The 23,374-nt window shown below is 63.2% G+C and overlaps 7 protein-coding genes across 7 annotated transcripts; 5 read left to right on the top strand and 2 right to left on the bottom strand.

Annotated features, from left to right (window-relative positions):
- Positions 1-678: 678 nt before the first annotated feature.
- F751_5166 (Ribosomal RNA small subunit methyltransferase H) lies at positions 679-1,671 on the top strand (the record flags this gene model as incomplete). The annotated part of the gene is made up of 2 exons (XM_011402765.1): positions 679-998; positions 1,182-1,671. 2 exons carry the CDS (start codon positions 679-681, stop codon positions 1,669-1,671), a joined length of 810 nt encoding a protein of 269 aa, XP_011401067.1.
- An 814-nt stretch (positions 1,672-2,485) lies between these two features.
- Positions 2,486-9,369, top strand: F751_5167 (Uncharacterized protein; the record flags this gene model as incomplete). Its single annotated transcript, XM_011402766.1, has 13 exons — positions 2,486-2,617; positions 2,820-3,023; positions 3,494-3,562; positions 3,725-4,084; positions 4,312-4,695; positions 4,900-5,019; positions 6,887-6,946; positions 7,117-7,239; positions 7,377-7,841; positions 8,406-8,499; positions 8,617-8,685; positions 8,864-8,991; positions 9,199-9,369. 13 exons carry the CDS (start codon positions 2,486-2,488, stop codon positions 9,367-9,369), a joined length of 2,379 nt encoding a protein of 792 aa, XP_011401068.1.
- F751_5168 (hypothetical protein) lies at positions 8,838-9,155 on the bottom strand (the record flags this gene model as incomplete). The annotated part of the gene is made up of 1 exon (XM_011402767.1): positions 8,838-9,155. The coding sequence occupies one exon, from the start codon at positions 9,153-9,155 to the stop codon at positions 8,838-8,840; it is 318 nt and encodes a 105-aa protein (XP_011401069.1).
- A 1,913-nt stretch (positions 9,370-11,282) lies between the features above and the next one.
- F751_5169 (CAS1 domain-containing protein 1) lies at positions 11,283-13,821 on the top strand (the record flags this gene model as incomplete). Its single annotated transcript, XM_011402768.1, has 5 exons — positions 11,283-11,516; positions 11,734-12,011; positions 12,350-12,474; positions 12,712-13,146; positions 13,385-13,821. The coding sequence occupies 5 exons, from the start codon at positions 11,283-11,285 to the stop codon at positions 13,819-13,821; spliced, it is 1,509 nt and encodes a 502-aa protein (XP_011401070.1).
- A 704-nt stretch (positions 13,822-14,525) lies between these two features.
- Positions 14,526-15,952, top strand: F751_5170 (TVP38/TMEM64 family membrane protein; the record flags this gene model as incomplete). The annotated part of the gene is made up of 2 exons (XM_011402769.1): positions 14,526-14,735; positions 15,005-15,952. 2 exons carry the CDS (start codon positions 14,526-14,528, stop codon positions 15,950-15,952), a joined length of 1,158 nt encoding a protein of 385 aa, XP_011401071.1.
- An 842-nt stretch (positions 15,953-16,794) lies between these two features.
- On the bottom strand, positions 16,795-21,500 carry F751_5171 (Triacylglycerol lipase SDP1; the record flags this gene model as incomplete). The annotated part of the gene is made up of 12 exons (XM_011402770.1): positions 16,795-16,922; positions 17,085-17,267; positions 17,474-17,618; positions 17,703-17,960; positions 18,310-18,839; positions 19,099-19,186; positions 19,362-19,492; positions 19,684-19,863; positions 20,165-20,460; positions 20,716-20,836; positions 20,945-21,165; positions 21,484-21,500. 12 exons carry the CDS (start codon positions 21,498-21,500, stop codon positions 16,795-16,797), a joined length of 2,298 nt encoding a protein of 765 aa, XP_011401072.1.
- Positions 21,501-22,477: 977 nt separating this feature from the next.
- Positions 22,478-23,228, top strand: F751_5172 (Cytochrome b6-f complex iron-sulfur subunit, chloroplastic; the record flags this gene model as incomplete). The annotated part of the gene is made up of 2 exons (XM_011402771.1): positions 22,478-22,590; positions 22,826-23,228. The coding sequence occupies 2 exons, from the start codon at positions 22,478-22,480 to the stop codon at positions 23,226-23,228; spliced, it is 516 nt and encodes a 171-aa protein (XP_011401073.1).
- Between the last annotated feature and the right edge of the window lie 146 nt (positions 23,229-23,374).

Below are 23,374 nucleotides of genomic sequence, written 5' to 3' on the forward strand. Positions count from 1 at the left end.
GGACTGATCCTCCTGCACATCGCGGCCCTGGCCTTCTGGATCGTGGCCCTGGTTCGCACAAGCGGAGGCAAGGCCGGAGCTAGGAAGTCGCCGCTCAAGCAGCAGTGAGCCGGGCCGCACGCTTGGATCCCTGCCATGATGAGAATGACCCTGCGCGGGGTCCCACCCGCCCTGGGTCCAGTCTGTCGCGCCCTGGCCCGCCCAGGGCTGGGTGTTTGCCCCAGGCCGGGTGCACCACAGCGAGCCCTCCGCCCACTGAATCGACCCCTGGCCAGTATCCAGACCCCCGAACCTGCCGCCACGTCATTTTCAAATGACGCTGCCGCGGCACCCGCCCCGCCCCACATCCCCGTCCTGCTGGAGGAGGTGCTTGGGGTTTTCAAAGGCGCGCACATTCCCTCTTTCTTCGACGGCACGCTGGGCGCGGGCGGGCACGCGGCCGCCGTGTTGGAGTCCCACCCGGAGCTGCGGGTCCTGCTGGCTACCGACCTCGACGCCGCCGCTCACGCCATCGCCGCCGCGCGGCTGCGCCGCGCCGGGGCGGCCGTCAGCCGCCACCCCAACCTGGGGTCTCTCTCGCCGACGGCTGCCGGAGGGGGACACACAACTGTGCCCGGAGACCTTACAGTCGCTGCGCCCAACAACGGCACCCTTGCTGCACCTGCAGACGACCCAGAGATGGCCATCCCCAGGCCGGGCACCGCACCCTCTGCGCACATTCTGCACGCCAGCTTCCTGGCGGGTCCCGAGGCACTGTGGCGGGCGGGCCTGGCGGGGTCGCTGGGCGGCGGGCTGCTGGACCTGGGCCTGTCCTCCATGCAGCTGGACGCCGCGGCGCGGGGCTTCTCCTTTGGAAAGGACGGCCCGCTGGACATGCGCATGGACGGGGCGGGGGCCCTGACCGCCGAGCAGATCGTGAACACCTGGTCAGAGGACGAGCTGGGCCGCATCCTGCGGGAGTACGGCGAGGAGCGGAGCTGGCGCGGCATTGCACGCAGGTGCCAGGGGGGGGGTGGATGCCTGGTGGCGGTGTGGGTGTCAGGGTGCGGGAATGGAGCCGGAGGATGCAGATGAACCCTAGATGTCACAGAAGTAACCCGGGGCGGTGGCCGCGGAGCGAGGCGTACACCCCCCCAGTCTGTGATGCCTCACATGCCCTGCCCACTTCTCACCTGCGGCAGGATCGTCGAGGCGCGGTGCAGAGACGGGCCCCTGCTCACCACCAGCCAGCTGGCGAGTGTGGTCGGCCACCCGGGCCGACCCTCTCCTGGCAGGAAGGCAGGCGCGCGGAAAGCCACGAGGGCCAAGCACCCAGCCACGCAGACCTTCCAGGCGATTCGCATCGCGGTGAACGGCGAGCTGGCATGCCTGGAGGCAGCCCTGCCCGGGCTGATCGACGCCCTGGCCCCCGGCGCCCGCCTCGCCGTCATCACCTTCCACTCGCTGGAGGACCGGGCGGTGAAAATGGCCTTCAAGCGCGCCGCAGGGGAGCTGGACCCCGGGGACGAGGAGGTCCTGCCCGCCTGGCTGGCCTCCGCCAGGAGGGACCAGGCCAAGGAACAGGCCGTGGTACGCGTGGTGACCAGGCGCCCCCTCGTGCCGGGGGAGGCGGAGGTGGCGCGCAACCCGCGAGCGCGCAGCGCCAAGCTCAGGGTCGTGGAGAAGCTGTGAGGTGCGCTGGCGGCGCGGTCTGGGAGGGTTGGAACCCTGATGATGCATGGCCCGTCACCTGGCCGTGCCTGTGGCAATGCCAATCCAGGCCTGACCGAGATGTGGCCGACGCCTTGTACATTGCTGATCCTGCAAATGGAATCTCAGATGGCAGAATCACTGGCCACCCCTTTCGAGCCTTGGTGATGCTGTATGGAGACGACCTGCCTTGGAGAAGGCCCGGGGCGGCAGGCGACTCCGGTCAACCGGATACGGATCCACGAAGCCATGGAACCCTGTCCCCACGATCTCAAGCACTTGAAGCAGTCACGCCCATTCCCACCTACCATTTATTTTTGTTCCAGATTGGCTCCTGTGGTAAAAAGATCCAGGGGCCGCCGAAATGGCATCCCCGGGACCTCCTCCCATTGATACGAACGAAGGGTCTCCCCGTGACGCCGACACCGTCTCTGTCTCCGTCTTGACCAATGCCGACCCAGAGCTCCACGAGGCGCAAGGTGCCCAAATGGTTGTTCAACTGGACAGCTACCACGTCGTACCCGCCTTCGCGAGCTCTGAGAACGTGCAGCTTGGTCGCGAGATCCACGTGCGTTCTGGGCCGGTCTTATGGTGGGGACGGAAGGGGAGCCATCCGGTCACTGCTTCTCGTCCGAAACAGCCTGGCTGGTACACCATCTAGGTGTTAGTGATGAAGTTTACGTTGGAACTGGCGGTTCAAAGCGTTGAAGAATAGGGATATGGGCGGGCTGCTTTGCATTGGATGGTTTGGGGGATCTTGTGCAGACTGGTGAAGCAGTCATTCTGGCACTCTGTAATGCTTGATCAGGATCTAGAGATCCAGCTCAAGGCTGCGCGGCTGGCTGCAGAGGAGGATAGGGAGCAGAGCCTACAGCTGCGGCGCCACCTGGGCCGCTCACAGAAGAGCATCACGTCTCTTCAGCAAATGGTGGGCAGTGTGACGGATCTTTGGCTGACCTCTCCCTCTGGGAAACTGTGTGGATGCCTGAGGGAGGACATGAGGGTTAGGGTGAGGGGTCTATGCCAGGCATGATTGCTGGTGGATACCATTCATTGGTGGCTGCTGGTTGATCATCTACCATCTTCCTGCTTGGGGCCAACTCTGTTCTCCCCACGACTCCCATGCTCAGGTGTGCGATGCCACGCAGCAGCTCCAGGGCGAGTCCACGCTGCTGCAAATCGCCCGCTTTGCCCTGAAGAGGACCCAGACGGAGGCCCTGCGCTTGCACAGGGTTGCAGACACAGCCAAGGAGTTGGAAGAGGCCGTGCGCAATCGGCAAGTGGCTGCAGGGCTGCAGCTGCAGCATGCACAAGCCAGAACGCACCAGGCTCAGGTGGGGTCCTTTGGATTATTCCCCGACCAGAGTAACCTAGCCTGTCAAGCGGGAATAGGACCAAGTATAGCTGGAAGGTTGACCGGGTTGGGGTTCCAAGCAGCTGACTGCTTCGAATGGGTAGACCATCTGCGCATCCTGCCGCACTGACCTAGCATGCCCTCCGGGGTCCTGATGAAATCCGCGCACCGCAAGCGACTGTCCCTCCCCTGCTACACCCAAGGCTACGCTGGAGGAATGGACTGAGAACCTGACATACCAGGAAACAACGCTGGCCTCGGCCCAAACCCTCACCCAGGCCGAGGAGGCTGAAGAACGGCGGCTCATGCAGCACGTGGGTGGCACCAAATATGCATGGAGACGTCTGTGCATGGGTGCCCATATGGGAGGACAACCTCCCTTTAGACACCACATGCACCTACATGCCATGCACCCAAGCAAAGTATGTTGGTCTCCGACACGAAACGTAGATCCAGAAGGCTGCTGAGACGGTCAAGAATCTGGAGCAGGAGGTCCTGTCGGAGTCTGCTGAGGCAGAGGTATGCACCGTGGTCCATGGCGCCCAGGTTCTGGGCATGTCCATGTGTTTCGATGCCATGAATGGGCAAGAGCACCGAGCGATGCATCAGTTCCTAAAACCACCCTGGCACCTGATGGGGGGACTGCTGTTGCCAGCACTCTTCATGCCCCCTCATCCACAGGCTGTGCTGTTAGAGCTAGAAAGGGTGGCGGGGGCGTACCGCCAGGCTCACCAGGAGCACCAGGACCTGCTGCAAGCCGTGGAGGTTGCCCGCGCCGGGCTGAAAGAGGCTGATGCCTCGCTGGAGGCCCGGCACGCCGAGGTGGCACGCTCTAGAAAGGACGAACAGGGCGGCAGGGCGGCGGCCGCCGCTGCGCAGGCGAGGCTGGACGGCTTGAGGCAGGAAGCAGCTGCCAGGGAGCATCAGATCGCCGCTGCAGAGGCCCAGCGGGCTCAGCGGGCTCAGGAACTGCATGCAGCTCAGCAGGCGGAGCAGGACGCTCAGCAGAGGGTGGAGGACCTTCGGCTCCAGCTCTCCAGGGTGAGTAGGCCTGGTATGGGTGGCTCGGGTGCTGATGGACAGGCAGAATGTATGCAGGGCTTGCCATGTGTCCAACCCAAATTGCTGTAGGGGGAGATGTGCGCGAATGCATGGAATGCTTGTCGTCAAGTTCCTGTTGCGCTGGTTTACCTATCAAATAAAAATTGCTACCCCTGAAGTGGATGGCTGGTCTAAAGTCGCCCTTGATCACTCCCCGGTCTGTGCAGGCCAGGCAAGAGGTTGCTGGGCGGGAGGAAACACTCGCCAGTGCCAGGGCGTCGCTGGAAGCTCTGCAGCACGTCGCCCAGGCGTCGCAGGCGACAGAGAGGACAGATGCCGCCTGCTTAGTAGGAAAAGGAGGCGAGGAGGAGCAGGGCACAGGGGCACTGCTGGACCTGGAAACAGCCAGGGACGCCGCAGCATTCGAGCTTGCAGGCCTGGAGCGGGAGAGGACAAAGGCGAGAGACAGGGCTGCTGCTGCGGTGGCTGCGCTGAAGGAAGCCGAGCGGAACCTGGGGGTGCTTGCCACGCAGGTCCAGCAGGCAGCGGGGGCCCTAGCAGCCACTCAGGGCCAGAATTCTGCGTTGGAGAAGGAGGTTTTCATGGAGCAGGTGGGTGATTCAGGATGGCACCTTAGGGTTAGGGCGCTGGGTATCTGTGCCCGAGAATGAAACGCATGGTAGCCTGCTGTGCACTGATCTTGCTGCCCTGCTACTCACTCAGGGATCCGGTTCGTCAATCCACTTTTGGATCATACTCTTGTGCCGCTTCAGAACGCCATGGGTCACAAAGTCTTGGCTCCAACCCTTTGGCAGGATGTGCTGTATGGCTGTGAGATGCAGCGGCATAGGCTGGAGCAGGAAGTTGGTCAGCTGACGAGAGGTATCAAGACCGAGGAGGAGGATCTCGTGAAGGCAGTGGCAGCTGCGCGGCAGGTGGGCAGGTGGCTGACTCTCGGGCGTGCCGCATCTAGAGTTGACCTTCCCATGTGCCTCTTCTGTGTGTACCTTGCACTCTGGTCTTGAGCTGCGGAGGACTGGGCACTATCCCAATGACGTACACAGATCTCTGCAGGACCTCAAGACCATGTGTTGGTATTCAACACGATTGCCAAGGATTACCTGCAGTGTTGACCATCACCCTCCCATCTCTAATTTTACCCCACAGGACTTGGCAGGGGCTAAGGCTGAGGAGGCGCGAGTCAGGACCTCAGCAAGGGAATCCAAACTCAGACTCGGTACATTGGTCGAGTCCCGCATCAGGGCTGTTGCAGTGTTCAAGAATGGATCACCATCGAATGGCAGGGAGATGGGGAATCATCCCAAACAAATTTTGTGTGGTACACAGGGGCAACAGAAATTCCCAAGTACCAAAGACGTACACTCATTCATGCACAGAGCAAGCTGTTGCCAAGAAGAACCATGTGGAGGCATGTCTTGTGGAGGAGATGGCTGCGTTACGGCTGCAAATCACTGCTGTCCAGACCCTAGAAAGGTTACTTTTGGGAGGCACTGATTTGGCGGTGACTCCTGGCGATCAGAGATTTACTGGAGGCCGACAGAATGTCTTGACCTAGAACTCAGAGAGATGTTGCACTCAGCACCCTGATCAAACCTCTACACTTCCCCCGATGCTTGATGGTCTGCCTGACCCAACACTCTGCAGGATGGTTCACTCTGCCAATAGGGAGAGGGTGGCTGCACTGGTGAAGCTGGACATGTGGCGCATGGAGGTCCGCTCCTTAGATGTGACTGTAGACAGGTGCGCTCTGATTCCCTCTGGGAAGGGATCCCGATATGGCACGAGAGTAAGGCACGCTTATTTGGAAGCCTGTCATGTTGATCATGGTGCATTGCAGACATCATCAACTCCAGATCCCACAGCATCACCTCAAACAGCTCTGTCATGGCCCAACTTCTACCCAGGGAAAAGTCGGACCTGACACAGCATCAGGCAGCTCTTCAGGCTCAGAGTCAGGCATTCCTCCAGGAGCAGTCACAGCTGGCTGACCGCCTCGCAGAGCTCAAGGTGGAGGAGATTGGGCGCTGCTACAATGATGTTTGGGAAGCTGGGATGCATTGTCATCGTCGGTTTGTAGTCTTGGGTTGCCAATCACCACTGCTGCAAACTCTGCCTCCTTACCTTAGGCACTGCTGGCCAAGGAGCAGGCGGCAGCAGGACTGGCCCTGAGAGATCTGTGTGTCCAACAAGCTGCCACCGCGGCGATCCGTGCGAAATTGGAGGTCCTGGCTTTCAAAGCTGGATGTGCTCGAGGTGCGCTGGGGGGGGTGAGGGCTCTGGGCAAAGGACCAGTTGATGAGAGCGGAGTACACCAGTCACGTTGAGCCCCGGCTCGTGAAGCCACTGACTTAACTCGCAGAAGGACCTGTCTGAAGGAAGTAGGACGTATCACTAGATCAGACAAGCATGCAGGGTTGTTGAGCACGTCAAGCAATTTCACTCATACACCGCGATCTTTGCCGCATGGCAGGGGCTGAGAGGGAGGCCACAGCCGCAGCCGAGGAACATGAGGCCCAGGAGGCCGTGACAGCTCTGCAGATGGAGCTTGTTAAGACACAGGACCTCTCTGCAGGGCTGGAAAAGGCACTGAGTGAAGCTCAGGAGGCGAACGCCTTGTCTGCCAAGCAGGGCAGGCAGGTTTGGGTGGGGGGTGGAAGTCCGTTCCTGGCAAGGTTCTGAACGGTAGGACGGTGCTGTGTCGAGCATGTGATACTCCAGCTTTGGGTTCCAGGTGAACCAACTGCATTGATGCTCCTGTGCAGGCTCGCATCCAATCAGCAGATGGCGGAGCAGATTGTCGAGGACAAGGCAGCCCTGCTCAAACTGCTGGACGAGGTCAAGGTGCGAACAGGAATGCTGGACGGTGGCCATGCTTCTGAGCCCAGCAGCGCAATGCATCGCGCAAGGCGCAGGGAGCTAGGGGTCATGACAGTGCGATGCTTTCAAATGATGCCCAGCTGCCCATCCCCTCTAAACTCATTATCTCGCTCCCATGGGACTCTCCTGTCCAGGAACTACGCCGGGAAAACGCGGCTGCAGAGCAGGCGGCTGAGGCTGCAGAGGCGGCATGCATGGAGGCCGAGGTTGAGGTGGAAGCGGCACGAGCTGAGCTGGAGCGACTGCATGCCGCCCAGGTGCAAAACCAGGCAGCTGCTCTCGTGCTTGTCTTCTGTCGCATCGGAGAGCATGTCTGCCAACATCCTGGCCATGAGGTACACCCTTCACCCATGTTCCCCACCCATCATCACAACCTCCCACCCCCCCCTCCCAGGTCACTGCCAGGAGCTCCCTGGTGGACCAGCTCGCCAAGGCCGCCAGGGCGCACGGCGCCCTGGCGCGGACCCATGCGCCCACGGCGGCCCGCTGTGCGCAGCTTCCCGCCGCCGCCTGGTGTAGGGCAGCGGGGGCAGACCTCCGCCTGCCTGCCAGGGTCGAGTCGCTGCGGCCCCTGGCCCAGTGGCTGGACGTGGCAGGCGTCCCTGTCCAGCTTGCCATGCTGTCCATGCTGCAGCGGGCGGCGGTGGACGCCCTCCTGGCCGCCGACGAGGCCTGCCCGGGGGCGGGGGTGGCACAGGCGCTGAGGGAAGCAGCCCCCTGGGCCATCCGCGGCTCGGCCGCGCAGCGCAGCGGGCGCCTGCGGCGGCGCAGTAGCGTCTCGCAGGGCATGGACTCGGCGCGGAGCTGCTGCAGCGCCAGCGGGCAGATCCTGCTGCGAGTGCAAAGCGTGGCGCTGGGGGTGCCTGGGCTCGAGGGGCGCGGTGAAGGATCATGACCCTTGTTTACCAATGTGATGGAGCATCATCGTTACTGACGCTCGATCAGGGGCCTGGTATTGGAATTTGGTGCCATAGAAAGAGTCTCCGCGAGAGGGCCATTTGGAAGTTTGCTACTTGAGACATATCCGCCCAACACTGATGACGTGGATCGATTGCCTCCGGAAGCTGGGCTACATGTGGGGGTTTACGCATGAGTGGTAGCGTCCCACGCTATTGTGTCGGAACTGGGTCCCGAGGTCCCACAACTCGATGGAAGAGGACGGAGTTATTCGAGCGACTACGGCTGAGAACATGGCGGCAGCAACGGAGCACTTCAACCGGGGGAATGGGGCGACCGGCAGTGAGGTACGGAAGTCGGCCTCGTTGTCGGGGATGGGTGCAGAGGGGAAATGCACGACCACGAATCCGATCCACATGATTGTAGGATGCATTGTATGTGTATGTGTGTGATGTCGGAGGATCGCATGAAAGCCTTGGCGAGGACATGCACTGAGACAACCCCTTATTCCCCTCCGACCCCCCAGGCCAGGGCCCACGATGCCGGCGCAGGCCACCTCCCCAAGATATCCCCGAGGGTGACCTCGAGTGCCAATGGGAAGCTGACCGTGGTGTCTACAGGTGCGTGATCTGAGAGGTTTCGACCCCGCCCCAGAGCTCCTCGCGCGCGTGGGGAGGGATTAATGTACAGCACCACAACCCCGACCTGAATTTGCGCTCCCCCCCTCTCTCCCCCAGGTGCCAGGTGGGAGAATGAAGTCGGCTACTCCCGGGCTGTGAAGCGTGGAAACTTCATCGCCGTCTCAGGTACATTGTACGGGAACGCATGGTGCAAGAGTGGGCTGGGGCCCAAGTGGCATCGCTGGCTCTTGCATGCCGAATAATCTGTGACCCTGGCACGTGTCTTGCACCCTGCACGCCGCGCCTGGGTGCCTGCACCTGCGCGGGAGGCCATCAACTCACAACTCAAGTGGCCCCAATGCAGGCACGTCGTCGGTGGAGCAGAGCACTGGCAACGTGCTGCACAAGCGCGACCCATATGCCCAGGCCAGGACGGCGCTGGAGATCGTGGCGCATGGCCTGGAGGCCCTCGGCGCCACCTTGGAGGACGTGGTGAGTGGCAATGGGGCACTGGTTGCTGTAGACGGCCTGTGCAAGGGGTGCCTGCGCGCTGCAGGGTCAGCAGCCTCTGGCACGGTGACCGTAAGCGCGTGGGCACGGACCTGCCCACCTGGACTCCTGCCCCCCCCACCTATATGTGCCGTGGTACATGCCATGCTCAGTCACGCCGACATCCCTGGAACTCCAAACCCCATGCAGATTCGCACGCGTGTCTACCTTCGCAACATGGGCCGGGACTCCGCGGCGGTCAGCCGGGCGCATGGCGAGGTCTTCGGCGCCATCCGCCCCGCCAGCTCCATGATAGAGGTGCAACGCCTAGTGCATGATGACATCCTGGTGCTCATCGAGGTGGATGCCATCGTGTCCTGACCGCGCCCCCTGCCTCACGGGCAGCCTGCGCATGCCTCGCGCACAGACTCCCCGCACCCTGTTGTGGTTGTGAATGTATCGCTGACATGGCCAAGGTGCTGTAAGTGCACTCGAGCACAGAAAACTGGACATGTGCATGGTATTCTTGGTGGTGGGTCACAAAATACTTAAAGGGGGAGGGTACTTGTACTGGTCATGGGGGTGTAAATGAGGACCACTGGCCATTGTTGCAGGGTGGAGGTAGTCTGTGCGACCCCCGAGATGTCTTCTGTAGCCCCTTCGCTGCAGCAGGGAGCCAGGTGACTCATCGTCACCAAAGCCGATGGTCACCATCTCAGTTCACGGTACAGCCCGACGCTCCGCCCCCGGCGGCATCATGTTCGGCCTGGGTGCTCGCCTTGCAGTGACACCGGTCGGCGTTGGGAACACCCTCGAGAGCGGAGTCGATGTGCTTGCCGCACCCGAACCACGTGGGCTTCCCGCACGTTCCACACTTTCGCTGATGACACATACTTGGAAATATAATGTGCTCAAGGAATAATAGCGACGTGAGAGTCGGGTGTATTTGTCGGAATGCCCAGAAACAGTAATCCAGCACAGCAGGCTCCCCACGGCCTAACCTCGAGGGTCCTTGACCAGATCATAAAAAATATGATTGGTTGCCTTCAGCTCATAGACACACTTACCACTCGCCAAGCTGCTCCCTCTTGGTTTCCCGTCCTGTGGCGCGTATCATACCGTGCATAGGTCCTCATCACGAAAGTGGTCGTTGGGCACCGGGATCCCGGAAGGATTCCGCAGGGGTTCCCGATCAGGGCAAGTGCACAGAGCTAGCACGTATGACTACCTGTTGTAGAGACATTATCTCCAGACAAAATATCAGTCACACAGCAAGAGGAGTCCCCGCCGCACCAAGGTCATTCGCGTGATTCATTCCCCGAATGGGCCTGAACACCTGCACACTACTTACCCCGGGTTCTGTGTCGATCATCACGAACCGACCTCCGACATAGTAAGTGCTACGAGATAATATGATCTTATCGTAGGTTAGAAGGATTGGCTGGTAAGACCCGCCCCAGATTTCAGAACGCGCAAGACGGATACAAATTGTACTATGGTCTCGCAGCTCGCGCGCTCTCCCGGGTTCAGTTGGGGGCTAACGCGAGACATACACCTCCTGCTGGGTCGATCGTCGCCCGATTTGCCATAAAAGCCAGATCCTCTATCCAACTGGCGTGCAGAACATCGCACTGGAGATCCCTTGTGGGTGTTTGTAGGAGTACGGGTCTGGTGGCGACGCGCGCGTTGCGAGGGTCTGGGGCCCCCGTCCCAGAGCTCACGGGCCATGGCTCCCAGCACAGCAGGTGCTGGAGCGGAAGCAGAGTATGACCTGTCCATATCCCAAGTGAGGCGGGGGGGTTGCTGCTGGAGGTTGTCCTTCGAGTCTGGGGACCCGACCCTGCCGCTGGACCACCGGTGTCGACGGATCTGAAGCTTCTTCCTGCTCGTCTCCCTCCAGCGGGCATGCCTCGGCTCCTTCTGTGCCCTCCTGGTCTTGTGGATATACTCGGAGATTCTTTCCCGAAAAGCATCGAGGTAGGGTGCCTGGATCTGAAGTGCATGGCTCGTGGGCAGCTCCTTGCCGAGCTTTGGGCTGGCCTTGGGAGCGCTTCCCGTGGGCGGTTGCTTGACGGCCACGCTGGAAGTCGCGTCGCAAACCTTGCGCCTGCCAGGACCTCTTTGTGAAGCGTTGCCCGGCCCCCCCTTCCATTCGAATCCCTTGCTGCCGCAGCGAGTTGGATACCCCCAGCCCGCACCGGAAGCCGGACCGGGAGGAGGAGGCGATGGAGCTGCTGCCGGTGACGGCCAGCCTGGATCCCTCAGCAGAAGTGCCAGCTGCGCACCTCAACGGCATGCACGCGCCCTGCAGCCCCCGTCCCCCGCTCTCCGCGGCCGCCCTGGTTGCGCCAGGCGGGGCACTGTCCTGGGCCGCCATCCGCGGGTCGGGGCTGGCACGATGCGTCCTCCTGGACCGGGCCGCCCTCGTCTCCGCGCTGCCCACGCTGCGAGCGGCGGTGGAGGGGGGCGCCTGGATCATGTGGTTCTTCCTCGCCGATCGCACCGCCTTGCTGAACTCCACCGGCAGGGTGCGTGGCGGTTGGGTGTGGAGAAGGAGGAGTGTGTGCTTCATGTGTGGCCTTGGCTCGGCGAGCACGGCGCGAGGAATGGCACAGCATCTGTTCTTGGCTGATCAGGCCATCCGAGGTTGCCCAGTCGCCTGCCACCCTCCTCCTCAAGCACCCGCCACATCCATCAGGCCTCGGACCCTCCCCAAACACCCCGCTCCCATGCCCCCCAAACTAGATCTACTCGCGTGACACCTTCCTTTTCATGTTCCTGGCCCTGGCCACATGCGCGGCGCTGGCCAGCCAGCGGCCCACGGGGCGGCCGCCTGCTGTGCTGAACCGCGGGCAGACCGAGGAGTGGAAGGGCTGGATGCAGGTACTCTTCCTCCTGTACCACTACTACTCGGCCAAGGAGGTGTACAATGCCATCCGCGTCTTCATCGCCGCCTACGTGTGGATGACGGGGTACGGCAACTTTGCCTACTACTACAAGACCTCCGACTTTGGGATGGGCAGGTGGGAGGAGGGTTTGGGGAGGGGGCAGGTGAAGTGGAGACTCTGCCCTGCCGGCATGGTCATGGATGCATGCGTGGGCTGAGCAGGGCCAGGGAGCTACTCAGTGCACAGACACTGGTTGACACGTGAGTGCGCGGTGCAAGCGAGAGCTGACTGCATCGTGGAAGGCTTTCCGCCTGCGCCGCGCCGTTTCCCCGCCATCCTCAGAAATCCAGGACGTGCGCAAGAAAGCGTCGCCAGGCTTCCTTGGACGCCCACCAGATGCCCATGCGCACCTTTCCCCCCGACGCCCACCCTACAGCCACCCCCAGTGCTTTCCCCCCCCAATCCCTGCCCAGGTTCTGCCAGATGATGTGGCGCCTGAACGCGCTGGTGGTGGTGTGCTGCCTGGCGCTGAACAACTCCTACATGCTCTACTACATCTGCCCCATGCACACCCTCTTCACTGTGTTTGTGTACGCCGGTGAGCGTGCGTGCTGCCACCTGCCAGGGGGCTCGGTCTGGGGTTCGCCCTAATACGCGTGTCTGCGTGGGATAATGCAGGGGACGAGGAGATGTGGCGGGGCCCGCACCACCCACCGAGTCCGGCATTGCCGATGCTGGGGTGCACTCTGGAGCCAGGACCAAAGGTGTCGAGTCCAATGCATACAAAATCCAGCCGGCACTCATGCGCCTCACCCACACCAAAACCCCACCCCAGCGCTGGGCCTGGGGCACGCCCACAACAAGCGCCCCGGCGTCATCTGGGCCAAGCTGGCGGCCTGCCTGGTGCTCACCCACCTCCTCTGGATGAACCGCTCGGTGTTCGACCTGGTCTGGCGCCCGCTGCGCCCCCTGCTGGCGTACACCAACCCCGCCCGGCCTGAGGGCGACCCCATGCACGAATGGTTCTTCCGCACCGGCCTGGACCGCTACGTCTGGGTGCACGGCATGGCCTGCGCCGCCCTGCTCCCGCGCTGGGAGGCGGCGCTGGCGGCGCTGGCGGCGCTGGGGTGCAAAGCGCGGCGCGGCGCCCGGGCCGCCGTGCTGGCGGTCTGCGCCCTGGTGGGATACACATGGTATGCGCACGTCTTCTCCAAGCCCAAGCTGGAGTACAACGCGCTGCACCCCTACACCTCCTGGATTCCCATCACTGGTGGGTGGGTGTGGTTTGCGTGTGGGTGGGAGGGGTAAAGTGGGGCTTGGGAGGGGGGCGGGGGAGGGCTTTTGTCGTCGGAAGGCATTGCACCTGGGGTTGAAGGGGTTTGCTTGGAGAATCTGCGGCAGCCTTGTGTTGTTGGGGAGCAGGCACCACGCGGCCTGCGCGCATGGGGTGCTTGTCGACGCTGGCCTCGCCCCCTCCCTCGAAACACCCCCACCCACACATCCACCAGCATCCCACGAGGCCCATTCGACCCCTCTGTTCCCCCCTCCCCAAAACCGAATAGTGTTCATCGTGGTGCGCAACCTGACCCCCGGCCTGCGTAGCGCCAACCTGGTTCTGTTTGGCTGGCTGGGTGCGGTGACGCTGGAGACCTACATCGGCCAGTTCCACACCTGGCTGCTCACGCGCCGCCCCGACGGCCAGCCCGTCCTCCTCCTGGACCTGCTCCCAGGCTACCCGCTGCTCAACTTTGGCATGGCCACGGGGGTGTACATCCTGGTCTCGCACCGCCTGCACACCACGACGCTCACGCTGCGCGACGCGCTGGTCCCGCACGACGACGACGCCCGCCTGCTGCGTAACGCCGTCATGGGCCTTGCCCTGGCGGGGGGGCTGTACGCCGTGACCGTGGCAGGGGTTGGCCTCGCCGCGGCCCTGGCCCGATGACGGCGGGAGCCCATGACGGCCGGGCACGGGGCCTCTGGCGCCGTCATACGCGGCGCTCCCGCCTCAGTCCCACCCAGCCTGTGGCAACCCGCGGTTTGCCACACTGCCTTTGTAAATGGCGCTCGCCAACCTTGCACCTCACCGGCTGGGCTGCCTGCTGCGCCTTGCCTGTCGTGAATTAATGCCCTTCCCAGCTTTTCCTCCGTTTTGATCCAGCTATGTCTTGTTGTAACACCCTCCAGCCTCTGAAGGCAACAAGTGCCTGGGAAAGGGTGGCAGCTTTGACCGGTCCACGCCGCGCGCGTTCTGTCGTGGTCGAGAGCGCGTGGTGCTGGTCAGCCCGGTCAGCGCAGTCAGGCTCCTGCATGTCGACTCCGGGCATTTAATACGTGGCCTCATCCCTAGGCCGGAATCCGTGAGCGTGCGTATCACCCTTCCGACACCCCACTCCTTCCCAACCACCTCCAGGCGGAAGCGCCTGGTGTGGCCCCGCTCGCAACACCCTCTAGCCACAGTCCCCGTCCCTCATACATTCCCTAAAGCGGATAGCGAGCTTCATCCCACTATCCACTGCCTGTCGACACCTCCGAGAGCCCTGGATCAGTTGCCAATGTAGCTTCCTGCAGCCGGCCTGACACGAGATGGGCCCACCTACCGCGAGCAGGTAGGAGGCCGAGGCGCGATGCATTGTGCCCTAAGACTTCATGATTGTCTTCAATACGCGTTTGTCTGACCCAGATAAATCCCTGGGCAGGTGGGCATGGCTGCGCTCGGTCAACTGGTCTCGCCTGGCGCTGGGCCTGGCCCTGCTGTCCGGCATGATCCTGGCCTACGCCGAGTTCGATGCCGCGCGGCTTGAGGCAGTCCTGATCTGGCTCCAGGGCCACAAGCTCAAAGGAGGGGCCCTGTTCGTGGTGCGCTGGCTTGGGAGGGGGGGAGGGATTGAGGGTACCCCATGCGCTTTACACATCGGCAGGTCGCTCCCTTCTGAGATGGTGCTGACGAGTGCAGGAGCGGGCTTGCATGGCTAGTTGACACACTGTCCACCTTGGTACCCTCCCATATCGAGCCTGAGCATCAGCGAATTTCCATCGGAGGCCCCCTGTTCCTCCCTTGACACCACACGTTCACCTTCCCTCGGAAGCCCCCCCCTGACTTCCCCTCCAAACCACCTCACCGACAGCTGGGCTTCACCCTGGGAGTGGTCCTCATGCTGCCCGCCATGGTCATGGGCATGGCGGCGGGGGCGGTGTTTGGCATCCTCCCTGGCACCCTGCTGGCCTGGCTCGGCTGCTCCCTGGGTCAGGTCCTGGCCTTCATCATCGGCCGCTACCTCCTGCGCGACCCTGTGACCGCCTACCTGACGCGCCAGTTCCCGGCCTGGACCGCCATCGACGCCGCGCTGGGTTCCGAGGCCTGGAAGCTGGTCACCCTGCTGCGCCTCTCCCCGCTGGCCCCCTGGAATGTGCTCAATTACGCACTGGCGGTGACGGCGGTGCCGCTGGGGCCCTACGCCGCCGCCAGCGCCGCCGCGGTCCTGCCCTACCTCGCGCTCTTCGTCTACGCAGGGTCCCTGGCGCGCTCGCTGGCCGACGTGCTGGCGGGGGATACGGGGCTGGACGCGGGCGCCACGCTGGGCGTGGCCCTGGCCTCCGGTGCGCTCATGCTCGCTGCCGTGTGGTACACCACGCACGTCAGCCGCCGCGCCATCGCGCGCACGCTGCTGCGCCACGGCGATGGCCTGCCCCCGGAGCTGACCACCGACGCCGACGTGGTGGCCCTGCTCCAGGTGGCCAGCTTCGGGGAGGAGGGCGCGGAGGAGGGCGCGGCCGGGCACGCCGCCGGCGGTCTCAGTCCGCACTGGCTCTCGCCGCGGGCGCGGCCGGGCAAGGCGGAGAGGAGCGACGCGGAGGCCGTCGCCGCAGGCACCGCCTCGATGGCCAGGGATGTGGAGCTGGGGGCGCTGCTGCCGGAGGGGCGCGCCGCGGTGGAGCTGGACGCGCGGCCCAGCCGCGCCGCCTCGCCGCTGCGCTCGCCGGGGCCGAGGGCCAGCGGCAGTGTGACCCCGGTGTACGGCGCGCGGCAGGGGGCCAGGCAGAGGGGTGGGACCGACTTTGAGGCCTTTGCCTGACTGGGCTGGAGTGGAATGGGCCGGCCCGGCGCGTGAAAGGTGCAGTCGAGGGGAAGGCAGACTGGCTTGCTGGAGGGTGCAATTTTCGCTCGGCCTGGATGCCTCCTGGGCGCGCCAGGCCGCTCCTGCCGCCGCATCGAACGACCCGTTATTGCTGCCGTCTTCTGGATGCCGGGGTCCTGCAGGCACCAAGTCTGCTGCCCGCTGCATGGGTGCTTGCCTGGATGCTCCTTTGTCCCTCAGTCAGTTCTCCTTTTTTCATCTGTGCACCACCGAGTGAAAACCCTCCAGACCTTGCAATGCATACGAAACGTGACCTTGATGCTTGCTCACCGCCCTTGATTGTGACTCTCACGACGCTACTCAGCGAGGGCCCGTGCCAGACCAGGTGCCGAGAACGGGGACTGGGCTGCTGCCTTTGTGAGTGCTGCACTGTCCTAGGATGGGTGGTGGATACTGGTGCACCCCGCCAGACAGCACTGGCCGGGTACAGGAGCTGTTCTACGTGATTAAATAGGGTTGGGAGACGACACCGATACCGCAGACAGACAAGAAATTGGATGGCGATGCAAGTGATTGCGATGCTACGCACTCAAAAGGAAGTCAGCGATACACAAGACTACAGGACGGCAGTTCTTTCAATGGACGGCGATAGCGCTAGGCTAGTAGAAAAGGGAGAGGCACGCCCCCGCATGGGAGGCGGCGCAAAAATGGCGCAAGGGTGGACGGGAATCACTAGGCTGCATTTATTGTGGCGTCGCTCCGTACCAGCGGGATTGCAAAAGACGACGGAGCGCTGCGGGGGGATTGAAGAGTGAGCAGAAGCAGGAAAGGGCAGCGCGTCAGGGCCCCGGGTAGTCCATGGAGTTGCTGGCCACGGAGGACAGGAAGAGGTCGGTCCAGACTTGCGACCCCTTGCGGAGGGGCCGCCCGTGGGGCGGGCTCCCCGGCTCCTCGGCCAGGTCCATGTCTGGGGTGAGGGTTGGGAGGGCAAACCTCTCGTATGCCGGGATTGCAAGGTGCGTGAGAGGGCCCCCGTTTGGGAGCGGCAGATGAGCGGTGTTGCCCTGGCTACACGTCCAAGCAAGCTACGCTCAGACACAATCCCCTTACTTCCACCATCGCCCCTCACCGAAGAGGTGGCCGTCCCCCTGCTCTGGAACGGCGTCGTCCAGGGCCCCCGTCACTTGACCCTGGCCATGGCCCTCCAAGAGGCTGGCGCTGAGATCCTGAGACCCAGGACCCCGGGGAATGGGGATGGGCTCCGCCGAGCCGGCCGACAGCCCGGTGACGAGGTTGTCATCGAGCAGCGGGCCTGGGGTTGGGTGGGGAGCGGAGGTTATTCTGGTGCAGCGGGCACAGCGGCACAGAGCTCGGATCGCTTGAGCTCGACAGTCTTAGGACCTGGATACGCGCTGTTGCAAGTTCCACAGCACACCGCACGCCCATGATGAACAAGGCCTGCTCATGCGCCTGCATCCTCCCAGACCCCTCTCTCCACCACCCTCATCTGCCACTCACGCTCTTCGCTGATGGGGGAGTGCGCGGGCTGGCTGCCCCACACCTCCGAATCGGCGGCCGACATGCCCAGGGTGGGCATGTGCAGCCAGGAGGGCAGGCTGCGGCGCAGGTTGACGCGCGACGCGTGCCGCGAGCGCGGCCCCAGCTGGGAGCCGGGGACCGTCCAGCGCGGCCCCATGCCCTGCCGGGCCCCCGCCCGCCCGCCCTGGCTCGCCCTGCCGGCCATCACCCCACGCAGGCACTCGTCGATGGTGGCCTCCACCGCGCAGTTGACGGCGATGGCAGGCAGCTTGACCCAGGCGGCGCGCTGCCCCTCCCGCAGCGCGCGCAGCAGGTCGGTCTGGCTCAGGTTGACCACCGACTTGGCGGCCGACAGGGTCTGGAAGGGCAGCACCATGGTGCAATCGCCCTCCCAAGGCTGGTTGAAGAGGGTGAGCAGGCGCGCAAAGGAGCTGCGCCGCGCGCCCAGCGGCAGCAGCTCCAGGATCTGCGCGTGTGTGTAAGGAGGGGGAGGGATGTCGAGGGGCGAAGGGTGCCTGACAGAGCAGCGAGTGCGGGAATGAGGGGGAACCCTTGGGAGTGGGCAGGTGAGGTCGGATGAGCAAGCTTGCAATCTTCCAGGCAAGAAGCATGCCCGACAGAAGTCATCTGCCTCATGGCAACCCGGCCTGTCGACAGCGCCGTCTTCACATGCATGTCAGTGACAGCAGCAGCGCGGCAAGGGACTCCACCCTGATCATCGAGCACACCCCGCACACCCCCACCTCAGCCTCGTCATCCCCACCACAGCCCCTTCCCCTCCTCCACCCTCCTGCACTCCAACACCGATATCTCACCTGGCGACAGCGGTGCTTGAACTCGCTCTCCACCAGGTGGCCCAGGGCGCGCGGCGTCGCCTTCTTCAGCGCGATGATGGGCAGGAGGTAGGGGTTGGCCTGCGACACCAGGAAGTAGTTGACATTGAACATCTCGCTCAGACCCGCCATGGGCAGGTCCGCCTCCAGGCTGCCGTCCCGCCAGCGCCTATGGTGCGCCGCGGGCTTGGGCGAGGGCCAGGGTGCTCCGGGGGGGCCGATACCCGGTGACCCCGAGGGGGTGACCTCGCCGCCGGCCACCTTGCCCGCCGTGGCCGTGGTCGTGGCCGCGCCCGCGCCCCCCTCCGCCCAACTCCCCAGCGCGCTCATGAACTCGACGGTGCTGCCGTCCACCCAGCGCGCCATCAGGGGCTGGGGCTCGAAGAGGAGCGGGAAGGCGGAGGAGCAGGCCACCGCACTCCACACCAGCACCTGGGGGGCGGTCAGGTAATTCAGCAAGCGCGGCGGCTCCTCTGTGTCGGCCGCCGTCACCACCACGTTCAGGATGCGGCCTGGGGGGGATTGATGATGCGTGTATGGGGGGGAAGACTGAGGTGATTGGAGAGGATGAGGCCGAAGACAGGGCGGGTGGGAGTCCTGGGATTCGCCAGAGGACGGTGCCTGGCACAGCAGGGTACTGGATGCAACGCAGGTCCCTGCCGAGACGGCATGCCCACACCCCCTTGCAAGGCCCCCTCATCCCAGGTGGGGCATCACATGCAATCCCTCATCCTAACCCCTTCCAGTGACTTCAGTGATCCACCATCTCACCAGAGCGCTGGTAGGCGTCCGCAAAGGTGAGGTCACCCAGCAGCCGCTTCAGACGCTCCTGGAGCACCCGGTGATCCTGCAGCGTGCCCTGCAAGAAAACGCGGCAGGGACGGGAGTCTATCTGTTGGGCCCCGCCGAGCTACCTATGGCCATTTTACACAATGGCCAGCACACTTCAGGCTGGCCACACAAGGACCCTGCCTCGCTGGATCCCAGCACACCTCGTCCCCGAGCCCTTTCTCCCTTTCTCCTGGCCGACCCACCTTCTTGAGCAGGTGCCGGACCAGGGCAGGGAAGGAGTTGCTGGTGAAGAAATCCATGTCCTCGAGATCATGCACGGAGTCGAAGAGGGCAAGCAGCTCCGCCTCCGTCCGCGTCGCCACGATGGCACATGCTGGGCGGGGTGGGTTGGAATATGGAAGGTTGGTAGGGAGAGTTCAGGGGCGTGGGTCCAGACACTCATGGCTGGAACCCCCGAACGACAAGGTGGGCACACGGCAGAGCAGCCTCTCCTCACCCCTGCCCCCTCCAGCCCAGTTTTTCATTCTCCCCAAACTCCTTCATTCCAAACACCAGCCACCCCACCAACGGCTCCGGCACTGGACCCCGCCAGGACTCGCGGCAGTAGCTTGGCGTCGAGCAACGCTCTGACCACGCCCATGTGGAAGGCGCCGAAGGAGCCGCCGCCGGACAGCACCAGCGCGGTACGGCCAAAGGCGTGCCGCGTCTCGCGCAGGAAGGCCACGCGCTCCTCCAGGGGGATGTCTGGGCGGTGTGGGGAGGAGAGGGCGGAACGTGTGTGGGTGGATGGATGAATTTGTAGGGCGGAGCCCGGATGTGAGGGAGCGAATAGAGTAGGAATGTGAAGATGCGTGTGCCATACCAGATTGTATTACATCAATCATGCAGACCGTCAACAAGACTAACCCTCGCCCCATGCACACACTCAAATCTAACCCAAACACGCCCTTGCACCACTCGATGTCTCCCCCCCCGGCAGGCCATCCACACTGCTCCTTGCCACAGAATTCCTTCTCAATTCCTCTCCTTTACTCCCAAATCGCACCTGGCGCCTCGGCGATGGCGCGCACATGACGCTGCACCTCGGCGGAGTAGGCGCGGATGGGCTCTGGCACCGCCCGGCAGGTCTCGTGCAGGTCGGGGCTGGCCAGGTTGCCCAGGTTGCGCAGCAGGTCGGAGCGGATGGCCAGCGCGGAGGCCGGCAAGTCCCCCGCCGCACGCACCGATGCCAGGTACGCGGTGCGCTCCTCCAGCAGCCGCCGGTCGTACATGTGGTCGGGAGAGGGGCCGCGGGCGGACAGGCCCTCCCGCTCCAGGCTGCTCATGGCCGCGTCCCAGACCCTTGAGGTGTGGAAAGGGTGGAGAGGCATATGAGGGTTGTGGGAGGCGGAGTGGGTGGGGGTGGGTGGGTGTTTGTGTGTGTGTGTGCAGAGACATTCACATAGGTCCAACGGAATAGTGGAGGGCGGCAGCCGAGCTGCAACGGCCACTGAGTAGGGTCGAGCGGAGATCGACATGTGCTGCACTTGCAGGGGAGCCTTGGCAGGTGCTTACCCGTGTACAAGCAACAAAACAACAACCCAGCCACAGTCTCACTCATAGGTCTCTGCAGCCTCAGCCTCCTGGAGCAGCTGCCGGCGCCGGGCTGCGGCCGGCCCTCGCTGGGAAGCCACGTGCCTGGCAATGCTCAGCGCAGACCAGCCCATGGTGTAGCCGGCTGTCGGGGGGAGAATAGGTTGTATTGATTATACAGTGTAAAGAGGCATCAGATGATGAGGGGAACCAGACAGAGGCGCACCACAAAACCACACAGTCCAGCCCCCACCTAGGACGATGTGGTAGCGGCGCAGGGCCCTCCAGGGCAGCCAGCGGCGCACCCAGGGGGGTATGGCCACGAGGACATTCAGCCAGCCGGCGAGGCCCAGCAGGGTGCGGGACAGGAGCCTCACGCCCAGGGAGCCCCAGGAGTAGAGGGCAACCACCCCTCGAAAGGGATGCAGCACGATGGCTAGGGCGCGCCACAGGGACAGGCTCCAGATCAGGGATCTGGCATGCTTAGATCGGATGAGGGATCGAGGCGAGGCATCCTGGATCCGGCCTGCGCGGATGAGATGGAGGGGGCCCCGTCGCGCGAGGGACGGAGAGAGTGGGCAGTCTCGGAGGTCGCCGGATGCACGCCCCTGGGCCTCTTCAGAGCGCGGTCCTCATTACCTGCCATATCGTATTCAATGCTGGAATGTTCAAGGCAGCTTTGCGCCTTTATATGTCGCGGAACTCGGACCGCAGTGGGGGAAGCAAGAAAAGCCCTCGGCCTCGTCAGCCCTCGGGGATTAGGCCATCCTCGGAATCTAGAGCATCCCGCACAGATGAAAGTTGTACATAGTTGACACTCAAGCAAGTGCGGTGGAGAGCCGGCTCTCTGGGGCCCCTGGTTTCCGCAGCACCCCCCATATTCCTTTCGGAAGTCTGGGCATCGCAGCAGGGCGCCAGCATGGACGAAGCGCTACCAGCAGAGGTACAAGTGGGGATCTCCATACTCCACAGATTGGTAGCTTCAAAAGGTCGCGTTACTGAGAGCCCTTGCATGGTGGTTGTCAGTGTGTGTCAAAAAGTAGATGCTGAAAAAGCTTTCTTTTCTCACGGAGTGAAAGTATACAAAACGCCCGAACAGCGTGAGGAGTACACCCAGAGTTCTATTCGAGTCTCAAAATCCAAAAGCTAGCAGGTGGCTTGAGTAACACTTCGTCAGAGTCTTCGTCCTAACTACTTTGTGCAGGGATGACAGAGAGGGCAGCACAGGATCGATCTCTGTATGCTTGGGAAAATACCATCCGAGTACGGGGCAAAGTCTCTACATATATTGTGCAGTCTTGAGGAATGTGATGATGCGTGATCTTCATTCTCAGTGTTGGGGTAGTTTTCTGGTAAATGAGCCTGCAAACCTGCATGTTTCAGAGGCCGTCAGATTGCCTCCTAATGCACCTAATCCGCAAGCCAGAACTGTGATTCCCAGGACGATTGCCTTCTCAATTCAGGAACGTTGCTGCGTCAACGTAGGGAAATCGCGGATGCTGATCGACAGGTGATTTGAAGACTTGGTGTGGATTGGGTCTCCCGCGGCGAATTTGACCCGGGGACCACGCTCGGCCATGTAGCCATGAAATCCGCAGGTGCCGATCCTTCGAGCGAAGGCATCGACGGGCACAGTTCTGACGAGATTAGATACTTTAGGATGGCTGCAATGGGCCTGACCTCGCTGGCATCACCCTGTGCCTTCACCACCGCCCGGCCTACCACCCGCCGAGCCCATGCTCGCCCTGGCATGCTCCCCGTGCGGGCAGCCGCAGCGGCTCCCAGCATGGTCCCTGACGAGGCCAAGAGGACGACCATGAACCTGCTGCTTGCCGGATCCGTTGGCCTGCCCGTGGTGGCCATGGCCATCCCCTTCTTCTCCTTCTTCGTGCCCGTCAAGTGAGCAGCGTCGGAGGCCTCGGGCCGTTGTGAGGGATGGAAAGCTACCTTAATGGTTGCGTGAGTAATCTCTAGAAAGGGCATAGAAGGCGCAGCGCCGTTCGCCATCCCACCCCGTGATCGTGTCTGGAGTCTGATGTTGTTGCCCCCTCCTGCACCATGGGAGCTGCTCTGTCTCTCCTCTCACGCTGCGTCCCCCTTCACCTTCCCCCCTCCTCCCGACTCCCATCCCCAGGGCTGCCGGGACCGGCGCGGGCCTGGTGGCCAAGGACGCCCTGGGCAACGACGTGAAGAAGTCGGAGTGGCTGGCCAAGCACCAGCCGGGGGACCACTCCCTGGTCCAGGGCCTGAAGGGCGACGCCACCTACCTCATCGTCACCAGCGCCGGCGACGTGGAGAAATACGGACTGAACGCGGTGTGCACCCACCTGGGCTGCGTGGTGCCCTGGAACGCGGTGGAGAAGAAGTTCATCTGCCCCTGCCACGGGTCCCAGTACAACGCGGAGGGGTTCAAGGTGCGCGGTCCCGCCCCGCTTTCCTTGGCCCTGGCCCACGTGGACGTGGTGGAGGACCTGGTGTCCCTCACACCCTGGACCGAGACCGACTTCCGGGATGGCGGCAAGCCGTGGTGGTCCTGAGCGCCGGCGGGTACCCCTCCCTGCGCCGGGGCTAGTGTCCCTCTGACGGGGCTGGGGGGAGCTGGCATGTACATTTGTTTGTTGTGAGAAGAATTTCTTGAGAAGCCGGGCACGGCCGGGGGGGGAGGGGGGGGGGGGGGGACGGG

This window comes from Auxenochlorella protothecoides (assembly GCF_000733215.1).
Source record: "Auxenochlorella protothecoides strain 0710 unplaced genomic scaffold scaffold6, whole genome shotgun sequence".
NCBI classification, from domain to species: Eukaryota; Viridiplantae; Chlorophyta; class Trebouxiophyceae; order Chlorellales; family Chlorellaceae; genus Auxenochlorella; species Auxenochlorella protothecoides.